The 25,925-nt window shown below is 50.5% G+C and overlaps 1 protein-coding gene and 1 pseudogene across 9 annotated transcripts in view; one reads left to right on the plus strand and one right to left on the minus strand.

Moving 5' to 3' along the window:
• The window catches only part of LOC125415197 (maestro heat-like repeat family member 5), a 36,640-nt gene extending 21,615 nt beyond the window's left edge, over positions 1 to 15,025 (minus strand). For 4 of the 9 annotated variants that reach the window (XM_087898850.1, XM_087898846.1, XM_048457375.3 and 1 more), the window contains exons 1-13: positions 14,912 to 15,025; positions 14,200 to 14,290; positions 13,283 to 13,556; positions 10,379 to 10,519; positions 8,232 to 8,380; positions 7,038 to 7,130; positions 6,715 to 6,831; positions 6,385 to 6,504; positions 5,649 to 5,798; positions 5,099 to 5,221; positions 4,932 to 5,008; positions 4,122 to 4,389; positions 229 to 324 (exon numbers count right to left, since the gene is read on the minus strand). In XM_087898850.1, the coding sequence (XP_087754976.1) occupies positions 229 to 324; positions 4,122 to 4,389; positions 4,932 to 5,008; positions 5,099 to 5,221; positions 5,649 to 5,798; positions 6,385 to 6,504; positions 6,715 to 6,831; positions 7,038 to 7,130; positions 8,232 to 8,380; positions 10,379 to 10,481 (1,296 nt within the window). In that variant the 5' untranslated portion in view covers positions 10,482 to 10,519; positions 13,283 to 13,556; positions 14,200 to 14,290; positions 14,912 to 15,025. The other 5 variants (XM_087898849.1, XM_087898847.1, XM_087898848.1 and 2 more) reach the window with 5 other exon arrangements.
• A 560-nt stretch (positions 15,026 to 15,585) lies between these two features.
• Positions 15,586 to 16,822, plus strand: LOC148118935 (small ribosomal subunit protein uS14 pseudogene; annotated as a pseudogene).
• Positions 16,823 to 25,925: the final 9,103 nt, after the last annotated feature.

Consider the following 25,925-nt stretch of genomic DNA (forward strand, 5'->3'; position numbering starts at 1 on the left):
CCCCTCCACTTCTCATAAAGCCTGTCACAGGGTTGGGGGTACGGCTCAGTGTAAAACACTTATCTAGAATGTTGAATGTCTGTGTATAAATAAGGGTCTGGGTTCAATCCTTATCTAGCATTACATGTGTGCACATGAGCGTGCACACACACACATCCACCCCTAGCAGCTCAGGCTGGAGCTAGGGCTGGGGCTGGAATCCCTACTTTGCTGGTCTACAGGCCTCACCTGCAGGAGGAAGCAGACCTCATCCATGCTCGGGTTCTCAGAGATGAAGTTCTGGAGGAGCAGGTCCAGGGCACGCATTGTCTTCTTGTACAGCACCTAGCAAGGGCAAGGGACAAAGACAGCTGGCATCACATAGCCAGGTCACCTCATGGTCTTCCCAGCTCCTCCATGAGGGCTGAGAGGTATCTGCTTCCTTGGGCCCAACTCTGGCAGGTGAAGCTGATCACACCATTGGCGGCAGCTGGGATAGTGAGGCCTGCCTCCAGACTTTCCCCAGAGGAGCGGTGGTGTGAGCATACGGGCCCCTCTAGCTGCTCGAGCATGTCTCCTCCAGCTCTGCCCACCTCTCTCCTGCAGTCACTGATGTAGTCTGCCACTCTGACGTCTTTCCTCCTGACTTGCTGTTTCCCCAAGAAAGACTTTTGACTAATGTCTCAGCCAGTGATAACTTAGCAGTTACAAATGAAACGTTTGTTGGTTGGTTGGTTGGTTAGTTGGTTGGTTGGTTGGTTGGTTAGTTGGTTGGTTGGTTGGTTGGCTGACTGGTTGGTTGGTTGGTTGGTTAGTTGGTTGGTTGGTTGGTTGGCTGGCTGACTGGTTGGTTGGTTGGTTGGTTGGTTGGCTGACTGGTTGGTTGGTTGGTTGGTTGGTTGGTTGGTTGGTTGGTTGGTTTTTCAAGATAGGGTTTTTCTGTGTATCCCTGGAACTTGTTTTGTAGACCAGGCTGGCCTCAAACTCAGAGATCTGCCTGCCTCTGCCTCCTGAGTGCTGGGATTAAGGAAGTGAGACATCACTACCTGACTTTTTTCCCCACATATTTATAAAGACTAAAAGAGAGAGGAAATGGTTGTAGATGAAAAGAATCTTGAGCTGATAATCTTGTCTCCAAGTGAAGGATGGTTTCAAATGGAAGTAAGACCAGAAAGTGTAAGCGCAAACACACCAGAAGGCCCAAGCATGTCACTGCAAGGAGTCAAGAATTCCTCCCAGTGAACACCATCCGCTGAGAGAGCTTCTGACGAGGAGGCAATACTCTTATGTGGAGATATTTCAAATAAGAATGCTAAAATAGCAATGAACACTTATGGCTGAGCTGACCTGAGGATGGCCTTCCTCCTTTCTCAGATACAAACTTACACTTATCTAGGAATCTCAGAGCAAGAAAGGAGACTCCATTTCCAGTGAAGGATACAGTTTGGTCACCTTATGTGACCCTAGAGCCTATGATCTCACCCTATCAGACTGCTGTCCTAACCACTTCAGGAAGCACCTTAGAATCTCATTTACTAAACAGAGGGCGTGGAGGAAGTGCTCTTAGCAACCCTTTAGGTGGAGCTTGTGTGCCTGGGTCTAAGATATTTAAGCCTGACTTCTTCACACTTGGGTGTGTCTTATCCTTTCTTTGGGTGCCTCTACTTCTATCAACCCCATGCTAAGTCTATGTTAAACTGTCTTCCTAATAAAATGCAACACTGCTCCAAACCGGACCATCCTGAAATTCTTTTGTGTACAAAGCCTTGAATCTTGGCTTTACCTGAGTACGTGTCCCTGCAAGGAGTTCTTCAGGTCTCTGAGGGCAGCAGCATAGAGCTGGGTCTCTCCCAGGCCCCACTCCCACTGATGAATCCCAGCATCATTCACTGTGTCGTGGTACCCAAACCCTCAACACAAGCAACTTCAAGGTTTGTTTTGGCTCACAGCTCAGCCCATCCAGTGCATCACAGTGGCAAGGCATCTTGGGAGGGCATGGTGACCCTGGCTGCTTAGGCTGTGGCGGCAGGAGCTTGCTGCACACCTTCTCATATGACTCAGAGCAAAGAGAACACTCAGGCTAGAAGCAGGACCAGGCTCACCACAGTGACCCACTTTCTCCATCTAGGCCCCAGACTCCAATATCACCAGCTGGAGAACAAGTATTCAGACACATGGGTTTGTGGGGGACGTCTGACATTTAAACCTTGTTCTTGCAGCCTCCAGAGATGTGGGTAGCAGCATACTGTTCCTTACAGCTATGTACTTCTTTTCAACTGCCCCCACAAAATACAAAGCTGAACCCTCAAAATGCAAAACTTCCAACAGAAAACTCAGGCTTTCTTTGTGGCCCCTGGTCAAGCAAACATCTTAGACATCATACCCATAGCACAGGCCATAAAAAAAAAAAACAGCCGGTGGCGCACGCCTTTAATCCCAGCACTCAGGAGACAGAGGCAGGAGGATCTCTGTGAGTTCAAGGCCACCCTGCACTACAAGAGATAGTCCAAGACATACTCCAAAGCTACAGAGAAACCCTGTCTTGAAAAAACATAAAATAAAATAAATTTAAAAAAAAACAGTAGGATTTTTCTAACCAGTAACAACTGTTTTCAGAGTCACAACTCAGAGATTTTGAGAAAGTCCCAACTGAGAGAACAGATTCTCAAATGCAGACTATAAACTCACATCCAAAGCATAAGAGGAGCTATAAAAGCTGTCTAGTAAGGCTGGCAAGATAGCTCAGGGGCCTAGAGGCCCTTGCTGTCAAACCTGGGCATCTGAGTTAGATTCCTAGGACCCACATGGTGGAAGGAGATAAACAATTTCCACAAGTTCCCCTCTGATCTCCACACATGCACCACAGCACACAGACAGACACACATACACACACAGGCTCACATACACACACATATAGACACATACATACATGTACTCATATAGATGCACATACATAGACACACATACACAAACAGGATCACACAGACACACACACACAGAGACACAGACACAGACAGACATATAGACACAAACGCACACACACAGGCACACACACATAGAGAGACACACACTGAAACACAGACATAGACAGACACATACACAAATAAAAAGTAGTTTTAAAAACCTACATAGTGGCCCATTTCAAAGTTGGTTGTGAGAGCTGAACAGATATTTCACCAAAGTTAAGCACATGACAAAGTACTCATCCTGGTGGACACATAAAGGTGACAATGGATCAAAGCTATGGCCGACTGCTAGAAATCAGTTGGTGCAGTGGCAGATGGTCCCAGGTTAACCCCACAGAGGAATGGCTGCTGCCTCCCTTGTGAATATGTGAAGGTCAGTTTCCCTTGGGACTCATCATCTTTCCCAGCTCCCTGGGCTCTCCTGGCATGGTTCTGACAATCCACAAGGCACTGTCTCATGTGTGCCCTGGGAGCCTAGCACAAGACCACAGGTCAGCTCCCTGTGCCTTTCTGGTCTTGCTGGCTAACCTGGTTCCAGGGCCGGGAAACAAAGCATGAAAGGCTTTGTTTCTTGCTTTGCTTTTTCTGCTGAACAGAATGAAGCCACCCTCAGAGTCATGCCAGCCAGATGACCTCTTCCCAGAGCAGGCAACCCCAGCAACACTGTATCCTCCCTTCACTTCCGGTGGATGGAACTGGCCTCGCCCACTTTGGATATGGCCTTGGTACTCACATAGGCCCTGTAATGGGGCATGGCCTAGTTGTGTATTGAGTGCCAGCAAGAATGATCAGAAGCATGTGAGTGACAGCCAGCCTTGTCCCCGCCTCAACTCCCCTGCAGCCTGGGTCTGGGGCAAGATAGTCTGAGATAGCCTGGTAGCTGCACAGCTGAGGATCAGGATGTGTCCAGCGCCTTGAGGCATCTGTCAGCTTACTCAAATCAATGAGTACAACGTACAGGAAGGCTCACGTCAGAGAATGCCGCCAGAGCATCCCTGAGACCAGGGTCTCGTCTGCGCAGAAAACCTTCAAGGTCTGGGCCATTCTAAGGTTGAAGTGAGCCTGTGCTCCAGACAGAGATCCTCTTTCTGCCAGTTACCGGACAAAGATAACCCCTGGCCTAGCACCAGGAACCCACACCCCTGGGAGAGAGACACGCCAAGCCTAGGGCATCACCATGACATCTGGAACTTGTTTGGATGAAGGCAAATCACTCTTCATGGGCTCAGTAGCGGGAAGCCTGTTGACATCTGGAGCTTGTTTCGATGAAGACAAATCACTTTTCAGGGGCTCAGTAGCAGGAAGCCTGTTGACATCTGGAGCTTGTGTCAATGAAGACGAATCACTCTTCAGGGACTCCGTAGCAGGAAGCCTGTACACACTGTGCAGGCAAGTCTGCAGGATCTGGGACTTGAGCAGGGGTTTGAGTCCGGGTCGTAGGTTACTGCAAGAAAACAAAGTGTTGGGTTGGGGCACGAGACTGGCCCAAGGGACTCCCAGCAGGAGCGTACCAGAATAACTAGAATCTGAAAGTAGTCAATGTCTTGGCTCAGTGGAATAAGAAGGATCAACACAACAGGGGCTGTGGTGAGCTGTTCTAACTCACTGGCATTTGCCTGGGGGAAACCTAGGCATTTTCAGGGTTAGAGCCAAAGCTATGAATAGGTCAGGTCAGATCATAGCGTAAGATCCAGGTCCAAGGGAGAAAAGCTAGGCTTCATGTATGACCTGGGCTAGGGCCCAGTCTGTGCTCAGGACTGTGGTTCAGTGTGTGGCTGTGGGCAGGGCTTAGTTTTTGCCAGTATTAGCAATCTATCCTGGTCATGAAAGAAAGCAAACTTAGAACAGGCAGAGCCTTCTAGGCAGAACAGGAAGAGCTTCAGCACAGCCAACATTCTGGTGGACCCTTGGGCCCCAGCCCCACACGCTCTCATGCCACCACAGTCTCAGGACCTTGCCTGTCTTCCCGTGCCCTAGGAGAGCTACCTCAGGCCCACGACAACCAGGATGACCTTCTGCCTGAAGAAGGTGCACAGGAAGTTGGGCTCCTCCTTGAGGATGTCCTGGAGGGCAGAGGAGGGGCATGCGGCAGCAGCCTCTAGCTGGTCTCCCTGGTCCTTAGGAGTTCCCACGGTGACCCCAGTGTCGCTTACCAGGAGGCACAGGATGAGCTCTGGAATCTGAGTGAACTTGTACCTCTGGGAGCCATACTCTTCCCGGAGTGATCTCGTGAGCAGGATGGCCGCAGACAGGAAGCTTGACTTCAAGATCTCATCCTGTCCCCCACAGATGGGCCAAAGGTCAAATCAGGGGACACTTTCCTAGAATCCTGTCACATAACTCAAGCAGCCACCTGGATCAGGGGACCAGGAGTGTGTGCCTCACACACACAACACACGAAGCACACTTCATGCACACAGGACACAGCAACCGTACTCACAAAGACGACCTCTCTGCCAATCAAGGAAGCTGAATAGAGGGTTCCCTTCTCTCTAGGCCAGCCTCACTACCCTGGAAGGACACAGCCTTATCCCAGCCACCTGGACCAGAGCCCTGGACCCAGGAGTGCAGAGAGAAGACCCTGAGTGGGCTCTGTTCCCAAGACCCCAGGGCTGTCCTGTGAGTACTGCCTCAGTGACTGGCAAGTTAACCCAGGTGGATTTGTCCAGCCTGCCCTTCAATGGAGGGTGGGGAGGGCCTCACGCAAGGGCCACAGGAGAAGTAGTACACCATCCTCGAGGCGATGTTGTCCACCCAGGGCAGGATCTGCTCCTTGATATGTTTGGCTATCTGCCCATAGCACAGCAGGGAGGTGCTGCTGACCCATTTCCATCGAAGGTTGGTGTCTGATGGCTGTGGGCGTGGAGAGCTAGGCTGAGGGGATCCAGGCTCTCAGCCCTCCCAGCCCCCACCGCCCTCCTGCCAACGAGAAAGCTGTAGCCTCTATACTGACTTTGGGTAGAGGCCGGCAGTATGCCTCCTCCACAGGACCGGGCCTAGGGTTGCCACTAGCCCTCCTGTCTAGGAAGCCCCACTAGCTGGTTCCCCGGGCAAGCCTTCTCCTTTGAGGTTCTTGTGTAGCACAGCTACTGGGGTTGGAATTGGCCAGGAAAGTAGAGCTGCTTAGTGTATTTTCTGGGCCCAGGGCAAGCAAGAAGTTGAGGCCCAGGCCTGGTATAGCTCTCAAAGTACTGGAGGATCCCTGGCCCAAAATCTTTAGCTCAATTGTCTCCATACTGAGGCCCCGAGGAAGGGACTCCTATGAAGCATGGGCACAGAGTAGGTGCTTCATCCATCCTGTGTCCCCAACACCAGCTCCTAAGGCAAATGGGTCAGGCAGGAATCCTGGTGTAGTGTTATCAATGGGCACGTGGAGGCTGGCACCTCTCTGTCCAATGCTATCGTCTTCAACATGCTGTAGCACTCAGGGCCTCCCTACCTGGCTGTCCGGGGACACAGCAGCTGAACGCAGGAACTTGGTGCGGCCCAGGTGCTCCAGCAGAGCCCATACCTCCTGCAAGTGTTTGGTGGAGGCCAGGCCCACAGCCAGTGCAATTCCCTGTGTACCAGAGGACCCTGTGAGGGAGCTCACAAGTGACAGGGCAGGTCCTTGTGAAGCTCTCTGGGGCCTGTCCTTCTATCAAGGCTGCCTCCCGCGGGCTGGACTGGTGGCAAGCTGGCAAGTGTGCCATGCACTGAGAGCCACAAGACCCTAGGGATGATGAATGGGGCACGAGGGAAGCATAATAACCTGAGGACTCTGACCCACCTCTCGGTAGCTGGAGTGCTGGTGGGACAGCTCCAGGAGGCTGGCCAGGTGGCACTGAACCTGCTCCATGCTGGAGCACTCACACAGGATGAGCCCATAGAGATGGAAGAGCAAGGCCTGGAGTAGGAAAGGGTGTTGAGTAGGCTAAAGCTGCTAAGAAATCCGCCCATTTGAGCATGGCAGGGCTGTGTGGTCAGACCTACTCCTTCCCTAAGACGGAGCCCTTTCTCCTCCCACTGTGTGAGACAAAGCAGGAGAGGAGCACCCTCCTGAAGCATTTCCAGGTGGCTAAAAGAGCCTAGGGCTTCTCATGGGGCACTGACCTTATCAGCAGCTTGCTTGGGGTCCAGGCTGAGGAATTCTAGGAGCTTCGGCATAGAGGAATCCCTGGGTGGCATCTTCTGCTTTTCCCAGTGCTGTGGGCCAACTGTCACTCAGGCCCTTCCCAACCACCAGGAAAGACAGATTCTAGAGCCCACAGGACAGTTGGAGCCTCCCAGGACCCTGAGTCGGGGGAGGGCAGCTTGCTTTCAGATGGGTGAGAAAAAAGGAAACGGGAAAATCCCTCCAGGAACGAAAGCCTTAATCCGGAGTGAATCTGCCCATGACCATGTCTGCAGTAGTGCGCTGAGACCCTTAGGATAGAGGCTGACATTTCTAGCAGACACAGACAGTCCCATGGGCATCTGGGCATGCTCCCTGCTAACTATGCCTCTATATTGAGTCCCTGGGTCTTTGCCTATCCTCATCTGACCAAATGGTTTTCCCTCCCCACCTAAGTTTAGGTTCCCAGTCATGACCAGCTGTGAGTGCTCAGGTAGCCTCCCCCTGTAAACATACAGGCCTTCTGCATCCCTCAGAGTTTGTGTCATATTGATTGGCCCAGGAGAGTAGACAACAGCTGTGGGAAGCTGGACATAAGATTAAAGTACTATTTTTAGGGTGGTTGTGGCCGTTTTGAGATAAGATTTCTCTGTGTAGCCCTGACTATCCTCTGTAGAGCAGCCTGGCCTCAGACTCTGCCTGCCTCTGCCTCCTGGGTGCTAGGATTACCCAGGCATGCATCACCATTACCTGGCTAAAGTACAGTTTGATGGTTAGGAACCAGGAATAGCCCCACATATCCCAAGACCTCAGCCACTCCTGGTGTCATCTCTGGCCTTCAAAGACGACAGGGGACTTTCAGGTAGACAGTCCTGAAGCACCGTCATGAAGGTGTTCAGAGCAGTCGTGGGCCTGGGAATGCATTGGCCATCCCTGGTAGGAGGAGGCCCTGGGGGGACTCTGCCTTCGCACCAGTGTGTGAGAAGTAAAACATCCACTCTGACTCTCTGAAATCCTCCAGCACTTTCCCATAGAGTGTTAGGAGCATCAGGGATGGCCAAGATTGTGGGAGTTCTAAGGTGATTGATGAGTTCAATGTGATGGCTGGGGAAAGATCCTGGAGGGAGCCTTGACTTCCTCCCAGCCCCATGAGTCTCCCGCCCAGTGGGAAGCATCAGTCTCTCTGGTCCTACCTGGCTGTGCTCCTCTAGGAAATGGCAGATGGTGTCCAGTGCCAGGCCCTGCTCTGTGACCATCATGTTCTTGATCTTACTGACTGCCACATTCTCCCAGGATGGGTGGATATTTGAGTACTCTCCCAAGATCCCCAAATCCAAATAATCTGTGGAGATCCCAGAAGCAGGGAGGGGGTCAGTACAAGCCCTAACCCCTTAGTTCCCCAACACCTAAGACCCAATAATGTTCCTAAGCTGGATGAGGAGAAGGACTCTGGTAAAGAGCCCAGGCCCACCCAGCACCTGCCCTGCCAGGTTCCTGCTTGGCACACTGGAAGGACAGTCCGTGGAGGCAGACCTGCCTTCACCGACACAGACACATCTAGGAAGCCTGGTGGCCAGCTCAGAGCAGCATCAATGTTCAGCCAGTTGACTCGGTAACAGAGACCATACCAGGGTCAGGACTATGACCACAACTGCTGATCATTTGAAGCAACATATTGGCATGGCTCCTGCCTAGTCCCAGTATCACAACAGCTGGTACTCCTCTTATTTAAACCACAAGGCTGGACTTAAGCACCCAGAGGCCAATATGGTGTTTGTCATCTACAAGCCTAAGCAGAATTCCAAAGAGCAGACACTTCCATGGTGAGCAGGCATAGACTTCCTGGGGCCTGGCCATCCACCACACTGAGAAGAGCTGGAAAGGAGTTGGCTGAATGTGGCAGGGGCCATGTGGACACTAGGAAGCTTCTTCCTAGCCAGTCATCAGAGCCCCCACCGCCGTAAACACATCCAAAAGAGCCACACTCACTTTCAGTGGAGAGGAAAGGCGTTCCCAGGGACTGGACTTGGCTGTCTTCTCATGAGACAAAGACAAGAATATATGAAGGAAGGAAGACAGCACATCCTATAGACATGTGACTGGGGAGTGAGTTTTTCTCTGAAAAATCAAGAGCAAATAAGAAGGCCTGTCTAGAGCCACATTGTTATGGTTTCTATGTATCCCCCCAAAAAGGCTCTTGGTCCACAGAGAGCTTTGACCCACTCAGTGGTTTCATCTACCACTGATGGGGTCATAAGTTAAAAATGTTATTGGGACTTGAGGCCTATATGGAGCATGTAGGTCATTCGAAAGCCCCTGGAGGGGGTCTTCTTGGTCCCTACCTCTTTCCCTGCCTCCAACTCATGCCATCTGGTAAGAAGCTCAGCCTGTCTGTCCCTTCCCCCATGCTGTTAGGCCGTAGAAACATCCCACTATGCACCAGATACTCTCAGTCAGCCAAAAAGCATCTTTCCTCCTTGTCTTGTGCCAGGTATTCTTCCATCGCCATGAGAAACTAGCATACACATGTGCTAAGGGTCCCTTCCTCACCATCAGGGAAACCCCAGAGGTTTTATGATGAGTTATGTGACTTTTACATTGTCTAATGCTTTTACAACCATGGTATACAGGCAAGTTCTAAATGGCTGCAAAGCCAGATAAAGTCCAACTGAGTCACATACATGGGCTGCCTCATCACAGGGTTCTTGTCACTCAATCTTTCCAAACCATGCCTTATAGGATCTGGTACCAGGAGTGGTATACAGGGTCCTCACATGAGCCTCGGCCTTAGCCAAGAACAGAAAGGAGCCTGCTGTTGGTGTCTGAGGGCATCACTCACCCAATCCTGAGCTGATAACCAAGACACTGCACAACCCTCTGAAAGCCACCATTCATGCTTGCACACATTTGGTCATGCAGTAAAAGCTATCTACCTGCTAGGCACTGACTCCTAGTAAGCACAGACATTTCTTAGTCTTTGGATGATCCAGGCTACCCCTCATGTCCTCAGAGCACAAGGATGACACAAGAGAAGCTGTGCGGTCCCTGCTCAGCTGGGTGGCAATGGTACATAGTCCACCCGACCTGACTTCTTGGATATAGGAATAGTGGTTACATTTCAGCTGTCCTTCCCGGGGGGATGGAGATGTAGGGATGAGTGGGCTCTGTCCAAGGTCCTGTCTGCTCAGCGCCCTACTTCAGGAAGTCAGAGTCTGAGTGAACCCCAGCCCATACACTGTATGGATGTGAGCTCCTGGTCTTTGTCCCCCTGGTCGGGCTCTTGGCAACTCTCAGCAGTGTGTCCACTCTGTAAACCCCACTTGCTGTGCACCCCACTTACTAAGCTCCAGCTCTTGCTCCTGCCTGGGCAATGAGCGGTTGGCCTTTCTGTAGGCTGAAGGGGTGGATCTTTGTCGGGACTGAAAGGAGCCATCACTAACCATAGCCAGAATTGGTCCAGGGATTCTTTGGAGGACAGCACCTGGCAAGGACAAGATATAGATTTTTTTACCTACCTGGTGACAGAGTACGGCCACAGGGGCTCTCAACCAGCCCAAGCCTTCTCATCCCCTCCCTTAAGCCTCTCCTGCCCCCAACCCTTTCACTCCAGAGACACCACAGCTGGTCCTGTAGGCAGTGTGACATCCAAAGGGCCTTGGCCCAGTCTTTCCTGCTCAGCTGTGGTGACAGTTTAAATAAAAATGTTCCCCACATTTGAGTCATCAGAGAGGCACACTATTTGAAAAGGATTTGGAGATGTGGTCTTGTTGGAGGAAGTGTGACGCTGGGAGTGGGCTTTAAGTTTTCAAAAGCTCACTCCAGGCCCAGTGCCTCCCTCTCTTTCAGCCTACAGATCAGGATGAAGCTCTTAGTCTCTGCTCCAGAGTGAGCCTGCCTGGTGGCACCATGCTTGCCCACCATACTTCTTGCCATGACGATGTGAAACTGTAAGCTAGTCCCCAACCAAATGCTTGCTTTTATAAGAATTGCCTTGGTTGTGGTGTCTCTTCACACCAATAGAACAGTGACTAAGACAGCTACTTAGCATGGGGTGTGGTGGTGACTCCAAGGCTACCCTGCCACCTTCACCCTGACAATCCTTTCTTCTGGCATCCTCTGAACTTGGTTTCAGCCTCTTGTCCATGGATGAGCCATGCTACCCACACATAGGTTTCAGAGGTTCTCCTTGGACATATAAAAATGGTGCAGGGGACCCTATGTATCACCAAGGCCACCTGGAGGCCCTCAGTTCAGAGCACCTGATCTTGGGTGTTGACTACAGATTCACCTATACTTGGTATATCTCCTAAGAACCCTGAGCAAATGTCCCATCTGCTCAGTCTTGCCAAGTTGGGGCATACACCAGACTCCCCAGTGACAGACTAGCCAGTTTCCCAATTAGTACATCTCTAACCCTGCCAGGTATGGGACCCTCACAAGTGTCCTGAGATCCACTCTCCATCACTTTCCCCTGTCTTGCAACTCTAATAGAAAACTTTCGCCTCAGGCTGCCTACCCTACCTTCATTGTCAGCTTAAATGGATTTAGAAGTACCTAGGAGGTTATCCAATCACACCTCTGGGAAAATCTGTGAGGATACTTTCAGAAGGGATCACTGGAGAGGAGAAGACCTGGCCCAGATGTTGGATGGCACCATTCCATAGGCTGGAGCCCCAGATGGAACAAGAGGAGGAAAGGAGACCGTGAGTGGAGCGGAGTGGCCAGCATTCTGCAGTGTCCTGGCCTGCCATGACCTGAGCTGTTCCTCGCTGCCATGAAGACGTGAGTCATTAAATAACTTTCCTTCTTTGTTTCTTTCAGTATTTGCCGTGCAATTAATACACAGCCTGTTCCCTCCCACCCTGAGGCTCCTTGTTCTGGATGCTCTGATCAGCCCTACCTGCCTAGCTGTAACCCTTTGCCTGTGACTTCTTTATCCCTCTGTCCTAAGTTTTCACATGGCCTCACCCATCAACTCTATGGCACAGGGGACCTCTGAGCATCTGCCTTTTCTGAAAAGAAAGCTCTGTTTGCCTTCAGACCTATGCTCAACAACCTGGCAGTGAGGGTGCTCACTGTACCAGGGAAGAATGGATGCTATGATGCTATGGGATAAGCAATGGGTGACTATCAGTGAGGAAGAGAGAGAGAGAGAGAGAGAGAGAGCGCAAATGAGGAGTAAGAGATTGAGTGAATGGCTGGGCATGCTAGGCCGTGAGTGGGGAGAGCATGAGCGGGAGGGGTCCGCCTCCTAGTCGAGGGGAGCATCTCTACTGGGGCTCTGGCATATGTGCCATTGTTGTGCCCTGTCCTACCCAGTGCCGGGGGCTGAGTCAAGCCTAGGCAGTGTGGGTGGCCTTAAGAGTGCACCATTTTGAGAAGTCTATTGCCCACCTGGGTCCTCAAGGTCCTATCTGGTCACCTAGTGCCCGGCCCTGCCACGACCCATCTGCTTTTCGCTATTGCCAGCCCCAGCTAGAGGCTCTGAGTTTCCAAGCCACAAAGGCCATGCCGCTGCCTGGCGATCACAGCTGGCCTGCTTCCTTCAGGCTGTCGCGTCCCGAACTCTTCCCACCACTTTGCGCTCTTAGTAGCCCTGCTCACCAAGCTAGAGTGAGGTTTTCACAAGCCTCAAAAGGACTCTAGAAAAGCTGGACCTCTCCCTTGCAAATTGGCCCCCTTACAATCTTTTCATGGAAGCCACAAAAGTCATTCTCAAGTGACTGTCTCCAAGTCTAGGGTAGAAGTGAAGGGGAAACAGAGTCTGGAAGGTTGCATGGAGGACCAGACAAGGAAACCAGAGGAAGACTCTAGATGAGGGTGGGTCACTGAGTCCAGAGGGGGTCAGTGTGACTATGGATGGCAGATAAGGTCTGAACCAGAGACTTGCCAAGAACAGAGGCGATAACACTGTCTGTTCCACCCACTCTTCCCCTCCTATCCCTTGCTTGCTGGCCTCTCCCATGCAAACTGTCCTTCCTCTTTGACCTAATCCAGCCAGCTTGAACCATGTCTGACTACCCAAGAAATCAGCTTTCCCACTCTCCTCATCCCCCTCATTCTCTCGATCTCGCAAGTGCCGGAGGTGCCTGTACAGCTCCAGCAGCCTGGTTCTCCCAGCTACAGTTCCCTGCCACGTCTCTTGCGGTCAGCCCCAGCCTGTCTCCATGAAGCCACAGTCCTCTTCAGCTTCAGGGGAGGCACAAGGGACCCACCACCAGCTCTGTGTAAACTGTCATATTACCTGAACCGGTCTTGACTGCCTTCTCGTCCCTCACTCCTTCGTTGTGTCACCTGCCCATCCCTCGGCTGCGGTCTCCCCCACCTGAGCTCTCCAGCTGTATCCTTATCCTCTGGTTGGTGTTCCTGGACCCCTATAGACGGTGAGCTTCTGAGGGTCACTAGAAGGTCAGCGGTCAGCCTGTGCACACGGAGGCTGCATCAGTAAACACTGACTGCTGTAGATGAAGAGCGCTCCTTCCACACGCTGTAAGGCAGCTCGAGAGATGGCCTCCAGGCTAATCAAAGAAACACATGAAAAAGGCCTGTTACCCACGCATGCACATGGCTTGGGTGATCATACAGAGGTCAGCCAACAGCAAGAGCTCCTAAGAACCCTGCTGGTCACCTGCATCTGTACCTGTACGGGTCATTTACTGTCAAGGACTCCCTTATCCAGGGGCATGGCTTGCTTGTCCCTGAATCCCACTTTCAGGAATTTAATCCATGGGGTAAAATTAGAAATGCATGAAAATTCACTATTTAAGGACTTTTCCCAAGGCTTAAATAGCCACGGGAGTCAAAAGGAGATGCCCAGTGGGCAGTTCTGGAAACCTGATCTTAATGCTGACTGACCGACCACTTGGATATTGTCTGGCTCAGGGACAAAGTCCCAGAATTCTAATTTAAGATCCATTTTTCCCAGACATTGTGATTCTAGATTTTGTTTTCTGAATCCTCTTTTAAAATTTCCAGAAGGGGGAAGAAGGGGTTGCAAAGGAGGATGCTTTACTGTTATCAATTCAACAAAACAAAACGACAACCAAAATGCTACTTAAAATACAAAAAGCTATGGGTTTTTTTTTCTTTTAGTTTTCTGTTTGGTTGGTTTTGGTTTGTTTGTTTTGAAAGGTAAGCAGAAGACACTCTGTAAAATCATACCTCTGGCTTTGGGGAGGGAAACTGTGCAGCAAGAACTGACCCAGGGCTCTGCCGACTCCTGGAAGTCCTGAACTTGGTGGCCTTGGGCAGCCTGAAGAGAAGAAGGGACACTGTGTGATCGTGGACTGCTTGCAGCTAGCCAGAGGTAAACTCGCTGAATACTTTTGGATCTGCCTGTGCCAAGGTTCAAGGAAGAATGAAACGAGGTCAAGCTAAGCCAAGGGTAGAGGAACCGTCTGGGACTCCCAACAGCTTCCCGAAGGGAGGGAGCTTTACAGAGGACGGCGACCAGCTGCTACCAGGTATGCTGCCCACCCCCATGTCTGAGGAGACATTTGCTGAGTTTCTCTGATGTCACCTGACTATCCAGACAGGACTGTGGGCTAGGGAGAGGTGGCAGAAGAATGTAAACTAGGGAAGGTGTGCAGAACTTGATAACAGCAGGGAGGAGCAAGGATGAAGAGGGAGAGGGTCTTCCTCATAGTTCAGGATGTGGGTATCTGCACCCAAGAGGCCCTCTGCCATAGCCTATTGAAACTTCTAAAGGAAGTCCCGAGGCCCCCATTGTGGGATTTGGTCCTCATGGACAGGGAACAGACTTCGAAGGTACTGAGATGACAGAACTGGACGAGGCCCCAGTTGGGTCAACCATGGGGCTTAATTAAGGCGGAAATTGCCTCCCCAAAGGCAGACCTGTCTTTGGGTTACTAACCCCCAAGCCTCAGTAGGGACTGTGTTCTGAGAAATCCAACCAGAAGCCCTGGGGCTGGGTGGGGGTGGGGGCTTGAGAGGCAACATCCCAACAGCCCTCCTGGAGGTCAGGAGGGACCCTCACCCCTGAGGATTCCATCCTAACTGACACTGAGGTCAGTTGAGAGGCACTGGGCGGGGAGCCACCTACAGAGGTGTCAGTCATTCATTACTCAAGCCATGGAAGTCAGGCTCCCTATCATTTGAAAAGCCAGAAGGACTGCTGGGAAGAGTCCCACCAAGGCCCTAAGGAGCCCATCTGACAGTTCCAGGAAGAGACTTAGCCTCCTAGCAGGCTTAAACACCATGTACATAGTCTGATTCACGGTCTGAACAGGCCAGACCAACTGCTTGGAATCCTCCCTAGAGCCCTGCACTTTGGCTTCTAGCCTGGGAAGCCCCCACCAAGTTCCAAGTCTGACTAATGACCTGACGGTCAGAGAATGAGCGTTGTCCAGATGACCTCAGGACATAGTCAGTTCTGTGGACTAACCTAGGCTATCCCCAGGGCATTTGGACTATTTTGCTCTTAGATTTGCAATGCCCCTCAGACTGACAGTTGGAGGGGGTGTGGCTAAGTCAACTGTCTCCTACCACTCTGAAAGATCACCAGTAACCCCCAACCCAGGGTAACAGACTAGGCAACAGCTGTGCAGGCTGAAGATAGAAAGGTTAGCAAGAGAAAAACAGCCCCATGAGTCCCTTACACTGCCCTCCCTTGGCCTCAGGAACGACCCCTGGTCTAGAATTCAGCTGACTTCAGTACAGGGCTCATACCCTAAAGCCTTGTTTAAACAGGTGTGGTGACCCACCAGTGACAAGATGGGTTCTAGTCCTCATTTTTAGTTTCTTTCCCTCAATGAGGGATACTGAGTCCCTGGGTGAGGTTCTGGAAATCAGAGCCTGTTGAGGGAGTTCTGATACAGTAGGAGTTGAAGGAAAATAAAGTCAACAGGTGACAGTTTTGTGGGCAGAAAGGGTCTCCCCGCTGCAAAGCTACTCCTGGAAGGACCAAAGCCAGGCCTTGCTCAATTAAGTTGGGTCAGGCTGGCGCAGAGAGGGGGGTGCTAAGAAAAGCTACCACCATGAATGGCTGAGAGACATTCAGATATTGTCCAGACAAAAATATTTGAGCAGACCTCAGAGAAGAACTGAGGTCTAGGGCTTGGGGTCAATCTCGTGTCCCCAGAAAATTTCCGAATGAGAAACCCCAGGGCAGCTGCTGTGTCTGCCTAGGCCCTCCTGAGAGGCCTCCTTCCTCTTCAGAAAAATCTCCTGAAGTTGTCACCGCACTGCTTACTGCCCCCTCCCTGTGACATTTTGGCCTCTCATTCCTGAGGAACATTCCTTTGGGGTGTAGACCTGCTTCCGAGCCCACTTCCTGTGAAATAAGGGAATTGTTCAAGGGTCACTATTAAACATGTTAAGCAGTTAGCTTGAGATGAGTTTGGAGATCCTTAGCAGATATGTCTGTCTGTCTGTACCCTGAGAAATGATAGTTTGGGGCTTTATGGGTTCTCATCTACAACTACAAAAGGCGTTAGGCTGTCAAGAACACAAGATCTGCCTTTTGGCTCGTCGACCGTCAGTGAGGCAACATGGGTCACCAGCAGCTCTACTGGAGTCACCCGCGGAAGTTCGGCCAGGGATCCCACTCCTGCCGCGTCTGCTCAAACTGCCACGGTCTGATCCGGAAATACGGGCTGAACATGTGCCGCCAGTGTTTCCGGCAGTATGCGAAAGATATCGGCTTCATTAAGTTGGACTAAGCGACCTTGATTGGATTCTTCAAGACTCTACCCAGTGAAACAGATCAACGCCAGTCTTTGTACATAAGAATTAAAAAAAGTGAAGACCGTCAAAAAAAAAAAAAAAAAAAAAAAAGAACACAAGATCTCTAGTAGAAGTATTGTGATGACCACTGTAGCCCTGGTAGAATTTTGGGGAGATTTTTTTTTAACTGTCCCAAACCTGTGTGAGAGACTGGAGTCTTCTATATCATCAATCCAAGTGGCCTCCTATAGCCTTTAGATGGTTCAAGTCGGGATTCGACCTGACATGCCAGCACAAAAAATGTCACGTATTTTCTGGCACACCACCCTCTGGTACTCTGCCAAAGACAGCGGGGCAAGCCAGGGACCCTGACCTCGGCTGGGTCGACCCAGGATGTGGGGAACAGTTTGAAACAGAATCTCATTTTATCTGTGAGACAGTGACAGCAGATGCGACCTTTTGAGTAGTGGCTGTGTTTAGATTACTCCTGTCGGGACAAAGGTCTCACCAGGCCCCACTACTAGTTCAGCCACCTTCCTTGTTCTGCTTTTGAAAACTTAACATTGATTAGAACCATGGTAGCATTGGGCAGTCATGTGACTTGGGGGTCTGGATGGATTCCTCCCAACACACTCACAACCTACAGATTCCTTTGAACTTAAACCCTTAGTTGTCTACCACAGAGGGTCCCCCATACTGTTCTAAGGGTCTCCTAAGAACATGGAGACTCACCTAGGCTCAGGCCTGTGGAGGTTCTGTTTGAGGTCAGGGCCCCAGACGTCCATTTTTTTATTTAGCCTTTTCTTTCTGTGCCTTCTCAAACTGGGGCCCATGTCAGCCTATTGCTGTCTAACCTTTGACAGGATGTGCTGACTACCTGGGACAGCTATGATTCTGCATGGAAAATTACTGAGGCTGTTAAAGCATCCACTACCAACCCTGAGCCCACAGACCACCATGGAAATAGGAACACATCTGTTTGTTCTCCAGAGGCCGGGAACCAACAGAGCCAGCTGAGCCAAACTTCCTAGTAGAGCTTTGGCCAGGGGTGGGGGAGTGGATTTCACCATACCCTGTGTATATGCCCCAAGGTTGTGCAGGAGAACTCACTGGGGGGGGACAAAACCAAGGGGACCCTCTATTTTTTAACCCCTAGGCCCCAACACTGTGACTTCGCAATCCTAGAACATGTCTTTTTTTTTTTTCTCTTTCAAAACTGAAGTAAAAGATTAGCTTTGAATCTGACCAATCAGATGCTCATGTAGGTCATACGGGAAAAGGAAGCAGGCTTGTGAGCTGGGAGAAAAAGGGTTCCAGGTAATAGAAACAGGCTGCCTCTAATTGGGTGCTCCCAACAGACAAATAATTTGAACCAGACAGTTGCTGTCCAGGTTACAGCCATTTTCATTTGGCCAAACCAGGAAACATTGCCCAGCTTCTGCAGCAGAGTCCTGTAACTCCCCGCACTGTGCCCTACAAGCACCAGACTCCACGTGGCAAATAGAATCTATACCCAAACTCTTTTCAGGGACTTGGCACCACTTCTTGCCTCATGGGGAATCCCCGAGCAAAGCTCAGTCTGGTCTCTGTCCTTCTCTGACAACAGCTCCCAGCCAGGGAAGGGCCTATGAGCTCAGACAGAAGGTCCCATCTGGGCCACCATTGCTTTGTAACAGGGATTCACAGGGATTCGCTGTTTCCTGACGGGGAGTAAGAACAGAACAATGAGGGCAGATGCCATGCAAAGATTATTGACAGAAAATGAGAACTCTAAACTCGGCTCCGAAATCAGGGTGAGCTGCAGAGGGGAAGGGAGAAGGGCCAGCACCTCCAAGGGTGGGATGGTCCATCACGGGTGCCACCTAACCACCGGATCCTCTGTACTTGCCGTGTTCCGGAAGCGAGGACCCAGCCCCTCTGTGACTGGAAGTTTCACTGCTAGACTGAGGTTGGCCCTTGGGTGGCCGGAGTGTGCACCTTAGGGTGGCTCATGGATCATCACTGCTGACAGCTCAAAAAAAAAATAATGTGATAGAAAAATGAGCCCCCTGGATTTCACACTAAAGAGGACATAGTCTGCACCATGCCACAGACTGCCCCTCTGCTACGAGGCCAGGGTGGGGGCTTCTCAGAAGGTCTTGTGCTGGCTGCCATTTCCCTCTTTGTCACCCCTTTGGGTGGAGTTTCAAGAATCTATTAGTAGTGCACTGGTGCAATGTGGTAGGTGTTCAGTCTCTGCGACAAGGAAAGATTATTTTGGCTTGGAGTTTCAACTATTTTATCCCATGGGTGACTGAATCCATTGCTTAGCTGTGGGACAGAGTAAATTACTTACTCCCTAAGGACCAGGATGCAGAGCACCAGACAATGTCCTTCAGTAAAAGTCTCCTAATGAACCACTTTGAGCAAGACCCCACCTCCTAAATGCCACCATTTATGACTCCAGCAATGGATTAATCCATTGATGAGAACAGAGTCCAGTCACCTCTCAATGACTGGATCCACCAGTTGAGCACAAAGACTTCAACACTTCAGCTATGTTGGGATAATTCACATTCAAACCACACGGGGTCACCCTCACCCTAGCGGGGACCTGAAGGAAAGGAATCTTGTCCCAAAGAAGGCCTGGACTGTTTAAGCTGTGGGACACTTGAGGCTGCTTCTTTAAGGGCACAGAACCCCAGGACAGGGCTAACTTTGCCAGGGGCTTTAGATTGCACTATGTTTTGCTGACTTGCATCTGTCTCCATTACCTATGGGTGGGGGGAAGGAATTGGGGCACCAGCATACAGGACAGGGCAGTGTGGGCCAGTGTTGGTAGGTGGTTCCCATATTTGCAGAGAAAGATGCAGGGTTGTGGGGCTCTTCTTGGCTTCCAGTTCATGGTGGCCATGGCTGCCCACCAGGCTACCTCTACAGCTTCTTTCATTAGTCTGCATAGAGCACCCAGGATATCCTGTCCTGTCACGTGGGAAAGGGAGGAGGCAAAGCCTAGAAGCCGGCAGGGAAGACAGACTTTGACAGCACAGTCATGCAAGAGGGCGAGTGAGCAGAGGGGACATCTCTGCTTGGAGAATGGGTACAGGCTTCACCAAGGAATGGGGATGATGGCTGAGGCTTGAAGCACACAGAGATATGTGCTGGGTGGTTGGGAGGGAGGAGGCCTCACAGCAGCAGGAAGCGATCACAGAGACCCACAGCAAGGAGGATGTGGCATGTTGGAGGCTGAAGATACTGGGTGGAGGTTTGTTCTCGTGATGGCCAGCCTGGCCAACATAGCAGAAGGAGTAAGTGGGCTGGGTATCCACTGCAAAGCCATTTGAAGGTGCATGGTGTCTTATGAGATTTTTGAAGGGTATGAAGTGGAGGCAGCTGACAACTCTGGGCCCTTTCAAGAGGAAAGGCCCATTGAGGAGGAGGCAAAAGAGGTGGCCACCCTACTTCTCTCTACTCAACTGAGCTGTCACTCAGCGGGAATCGGTCAACATCAAGCGGCCCAGGGTAGGTGCCAAGTGACTCAGGCTCAGGAAGACAGTCTGACTTGTCAGGGTTTTTCTTCCATTTCTGGACTATAGCAGATACATTTCCTTAATTGCCACCTCAGTTGTCCCAAGAGAGTGTTCTTCACCTTTGAATCTGAGTCCCAGATGGGAACTAGAGTTCCCGGAGGAATCCTAGGTTTGGGAGTCCTCAGGGTGGTCTGAGGGTGAGGTGAGAATTCAGAAGGACCCTGATCAGACTCTCTGGGACACAAGGCAGCCTTCACACCCACAGCAATCCTCTCTCCTACTCCCATAGAGCCAGGCCAGAGGCAGCTGCCTGCTCTGTGCTCCTGTGGAAGCCCTGCACCTCCACTACTGCTGTGTGGTCTTGTTACCGAACCTGCAGGTCCTCTTTTCCCTTTGTACCTATTGGCAGATCCTCCAGCAGTCCTGAGAACCCTCAGGAAACTACATCAGTGGCCAGTGAATGAAAGGGAAGGGACACCTTTAGAAGCAGCTTCTCTGGCAGGCCTGAAGCCTTAAGGTGTTTTTCTAGGAGAGAGTTGTGGGGGTGTGGTGTGCACTCTGTTTGACATTGTCAAAGCTTTTCTGGGAAAGCGAGCCTTTAGGGACCAGGCCTGCCTCCTCCTTCCTACCCTAATTTGGCTGGCTCTGCTATGGAGATGGTGGGTATCTTTTAGAATGAGATGGTAGTGAACCCAAGAGAGTCTGGAGGGTTAGTGGCCTGGGGATACCTAGGTGGATTTGAGGGTCAGCCCTGGAAAAATCCCTAAGCTATTTTGCCTCTGCAACGCCTACTGCATGAGGCTGTGATGAAGGCTGATCAAGTACTTATCAGGCTTGGGCAGAGCCGGTCCCCACGATGGTGCTACCCACGATGGTGCGCTGTAGGCACTGTGCTCTTGGGAGACATTGCGTCATGAGGGTTGGATTATGACTGGGTGGGAGGGGCTGTGAGGGTGGTAGGCACATCCCTCAGGGAACGGGGGAAATAGAAGTGGCCTAGAGAATGGGGCAGAGGCCTGGGAGGGTAGCATCTGTGTCTAAGGAAGAGCCAGGAGTGCTGAGGGGTGGAGAACACAGGTGATTTAAGGCCACTCTGTATAAGGTTTCTACCCCTCACTTCTGCCTTCTGTCCATCTGACATATGGCAGGCTGGACACTGGGGTGGAAAAGTACAGTGGACAACAAAGTAAGTGAAACACAAACCTACTATAAGCCTCAAGGAGCAGAGAGTTGGTTAAGATAAAGGCCGTGTCGTACACGGTGCTGCAGCTAGATGGGCCGATGAGGTAGCCTGGCCTCTTAAGATCTTTTTCAGCAGAGGATGCTTTCCCATACTCCAAGAAGAGAAGCTGGAGAGGAGTTTTGAGTCCTGAGGTGCCAAGACCCCACTCATCCCAGAAATATGTCCTCACATTAGCTGTCATCCTCCAAGGGTCAAGTCGGACGCTAAGAAGAATAGAGTGTGCAATGAGTCTGGCTCATTGTCGGTTACTGCTGTATCCTCAAGTTTTCCCCTCTCAGAGGCTCTCCCTGCTCACACAAATTCAGTCTTCCTAACCAACGGCAGCAGAAGAGGTGAGCGCTGGGCCCTACAGGCCCTCAGCTCGTGTCTGTTGAAGGAATAATGTTGTGGACAGAAAGTACCTGGGGAGCCTGGTCACAGCAAGGTTTCCGGAACCAGAGAATGAGCGAAAGGCAGATGGTTTGGCTGCCTTTCCCTGACATCTCTTGCGGAAGCACAGGAAAGGAGACCTCTGCTTTTTCCGCTCAGGAACTGCAGGCCCTTGTCTGGCATCAGCCTGTGACCCAAGAAGTCTTAGACCCCTGAGTTAAAATGATCCTATCTAATTTCTCTGGCCTGCTGCTCTATGCTGAATGAGTGAATGAAGGGAGGTGATATGGGCAGACGAGGCACAGGGCTCATTGGAGCCAAGGACACCAGCTGACAAACATCCCTCGGACTGACGCTTCAACTTCAGTGTATTTAGCTGGGGGCAGACAGGTGGAGAAGGGAGGCTTCCCCAGTCATTCCCTGAGAGGAGCTGGGGTAGGCCCTGGCAGCCTCATGAGTCTCAGGGAAGAAGGGACCTGAGTGTGCAGAGGAGGCCAAGATGGCCAGTGTTATTCAGGCTTAGCTGTAGAGGGTGGGACTGTTCAGAGCGGAGAGCAACAGCAAGGAGTATTGCCACAGCGTCATCACCTCTGGCCATTCAGGGGCCCTCATGAATGGGCTGTCTACCCTTGCCATCCTCCAGGGCACATAGCCTAGGTCATGAGGGCTGCAATGGAGTCCCGGGGCAGCCCTCACTCAGCAAGTGTCCTTGGCTATGTGGGCAGAACTGGGCGTGAATTTCTGTTTTTTCTGTTTCATTCTCTGTGTGCCTCTAAGCCCTGCATCAAGCCAACCAGACTCTTGTCACTGCAGCTGTCCAGCAGACCCTGAACATGGGTCATCAAATCCCTTCCCAGGCAAGTTTTAGGGGGACCTTGTCTTTCACGCTGTCTCTGATTGGAGTGTTAGGTAAAACCCACTTCACAAAGGGAGTGCGGTATTATATCCTGCTTCTGGAGCAGAAGACAGAGCTGGTGTCATCCACTAGACATCGGGGAGGGGTATCTCTAGCAAAGAGAGTTCTTTCTGGGGGGTGGGATCTTTAACATTGAGAAGCAGTTTCATCTCATTGCCCCCCTCCTTCATTCATGAATGAAATAAAAGCCCTGATCACATTCACGGGATCTTGAATGAATCAATTCTAATTTTGAAACCTTTTTTCTTCAATTATCTCCTCAGCCAGTGAGGCCAGAGATGAATGATTCTGGTCTGGATGATTTGAAAGACTCTAGGAGGGTAGGAATGTCGGTCTGAGGGTCTGAGGCCATGGAGTAGACATGAGGGCTTATGGGGCTGGGCTAGATGCTTTCCCTTCCCAGGTCAGAGGGGCTTCTCCACTTTGACCAGCACCCTCATCTGCTGTCTCTGGTGCCCAGTACACACTGTACCTGGATGGAAATCCACTCCTCCTCCCAGCTGCAGAAGCCACAGGGCATCCTGGGTGGCTGGAGTGTTGGGAGCTGTGACAGATTACATCCAAAACTGCAAAGCAGAAGTTTTGGAAAGTGGGCCAGTCTGTCTAGGTAGGGGGACAGGAGTGAGATCTTGTTTCCCCTTCCCCCTCCAGGGATCCTTGACTTAGGATCCCACGTACAGAGCCCTGTGGGTCTGGGATCTACTTCCTGGAAAATTCTCCCCCAATGCCTTCCTAAGGCCTGTGGATGAGAGCTAGGCGGAGGGATAGCAGCCGGGGCCCTTTTCCCTACTGAGGGCACCTCATTGTGTACCTCCCTGGTCTGGAAACTGGGAAGCTGCTCTGGAATAGTGGCTACTGATGCCCCTCAGAGAGGAAGGTATGAGATACTGCTGCACCTCTGGGGTCAAGAGGCCACCAAGCCATCTGTCTTCCTCATGTGACTTTCCAGGCAGGTACCAAAAGAGAGCAGAGAATTAAATGGTTCTGGCCTTGTGTTACTATAGGGTATTGGCATGTCCTTTCCAGAGCAGTCACTGTCCTGTGGGCCCAGAGATGCCTGGGATCTGGGGTTTGGGTTGTTGGGCTTTAGCCATGCATCATTTGTTATCTCTTAAAGGGACAGGGTACCCAGGTGACAGACCAAGCCCACAGATTATAACAGTTCCATCATTTTCTTATAATAAAAAGGTGGGAAGATAGTCCTGGCAGGTTGAGGGAACTGGGACGGTGGACTGTCAAGACAGTTTCAAGCTTATTTGTGGACCTCATCTGGGGGGTGGCTGAGAAAGCTGGGTGCTGGTCACATCTTGGGGTAGCTGGTCACTTTACTCCTGTCCAGGGTTTGTGGTATGGAACTGTCTGGTATCTCTTGGACCTGGCAGGGTGTTGGCAGAGCAGAGGACAAAGTTAAGTCTAAGGAAGAAAAAAAAATTATGGACCAGTGAATTGAGAGCGATGTATCTGGCCTGTGAAAGGTGGACCTTCATTTCGGCTCCCTGGAACTCACAAAACATAAGTTTAAACGGCAGCATATTTATGTCAGAATGACTGCGACATGTTTTGGCACAATGAAAAGTATTTGTAAGACTATGAAAGGCAGCGTGAAAGATAAATTTGATAACTTATATTTGTCCTCACACCTTTGTAACTTACAGGTACACGTTTTTGTAACTTGCATTTGTATATTTTAAAATATCTTTTATTTAGAACATGTTAAAAGTCATACTGAAATTTGTTTATAAAGATGTTGTCCTTTTAAATTGACAAAACTTCTCAGTTGTCAAACTGCATAAGAGATATTTGAGAAGGATAAAATTTTACTTGAAGAGTTATTGATTTAAAAAAATGACAAGAGAACTTACTCGGTTGTCTACCTAGAGTCTCTCCTCAGGCTCCTCCATGGTCACTGGGGGTCATATTTGCCTTTTGTTAAAAGCAGGGCTTACCAGACTCCAAAAGATCCTGTGTCTTAGAAAATCTGTAGGAAGACAAGCCTTCCTTGACCTGAGCAGCTAGGCTGTCAATTCCAGTGAATCTGTCCACTGTCTGGAGATACTTAGTTTAGAGGAAAGGCAGTTTTGCCCATTAGTGCTTTCACTTGAAGTGGATTGCGGGTGGATGTTGTTCTGTACCCATTTGTCTTCTGTCTTCTTTGGAGAAAATAGGGTGCTGCTGCTAGGAGCCAACCTGTCTCTCTGTTATGAAAAGTCTTTTAGTAATTAAACATTTAAATGGGGAGAAGGGGGGAGAGAGGGGGGAGAAGAGAGATAGGCAGAGAAAGAAAAGAGGGAGGGAGGGAGGGAGAGAGAGAGAGAGAGAAACAGTAGCTACTTCTTCAGGAGAGGGGTGGAAAGAGAGAAATCAGGCTGGAGAGGAGGCTGGAGATCTGCTTGCCTCGGTGGAAGGAGGGGTTGGTAGGGGCTTGTCTTTGTGTGTGTGTGTGTGTGTGTGTGTTTGTATTGGTTGTTTTTATTGAATATGCACAATAAAAAAGCATGAAAAAAATCATTGATTTACAAAGGGACTCTCTCTAAAATTCAGTTAATTTTGTTAATAATGCTTTCTCCTTATGACAGCATAATTTGAAATTATCTCCTTATACTAGTATAGTATCAGGAGGCAAGGAACCTGACTGTAAAGTAGTTTTGAGTCGTCTGCGTAGTGCATCAATTCGGGTGATGTAATCAAATTTCTGCCAGGGTTATACTGCTGTAGCTGAGGATTGCACAATCCAGGGTTGGAATCAACTGGAGTTCCTGGGTACCTATCGAATGGTATGGGGAGACCTCTGATCCTGAGCTATCATATATGCTTTGTCTTAGATTTGGATATAGTTCCAGTCCGAGCTCTCATACATGTGAAAGACCTGGATAAATCCAGATCCCCCTAGCAAGAAAACATAGAGCCAAAAATCTAAGCAGGGAGGGAAGAATCAGAAATCTAAGATTAGCTGGTTCAGTTTTTCAGAAACTAGCTGAAGATAAAGTTAGATTGTAATCTTGAGAATAATCTTGAGAAACAGGGAGTTTCCCCCTAGTAATTATCGTTGGTATTTTTTGGAATACTGTGTTTCAGGAACTAGCTGATTATGACCTTGAGAGGCAGGGAGTTGCCCCTTGTGATCATCACTGGTATTTTCGGAATTTCCTGTGACACCCTCCCTGCC

This window comes from Myodes glareolus, chromosome 19 (assembly GCF_982192425.1).
Source record: "Myodes glareolus chromosome 19, mMyoGla1.1, whole genome shotgun sequence".
NCBI lineage: Eukaryota > Metazoa > Chordata > Mammalia > Rodentia > Cricetidae > Myodes > Myodes glareolus.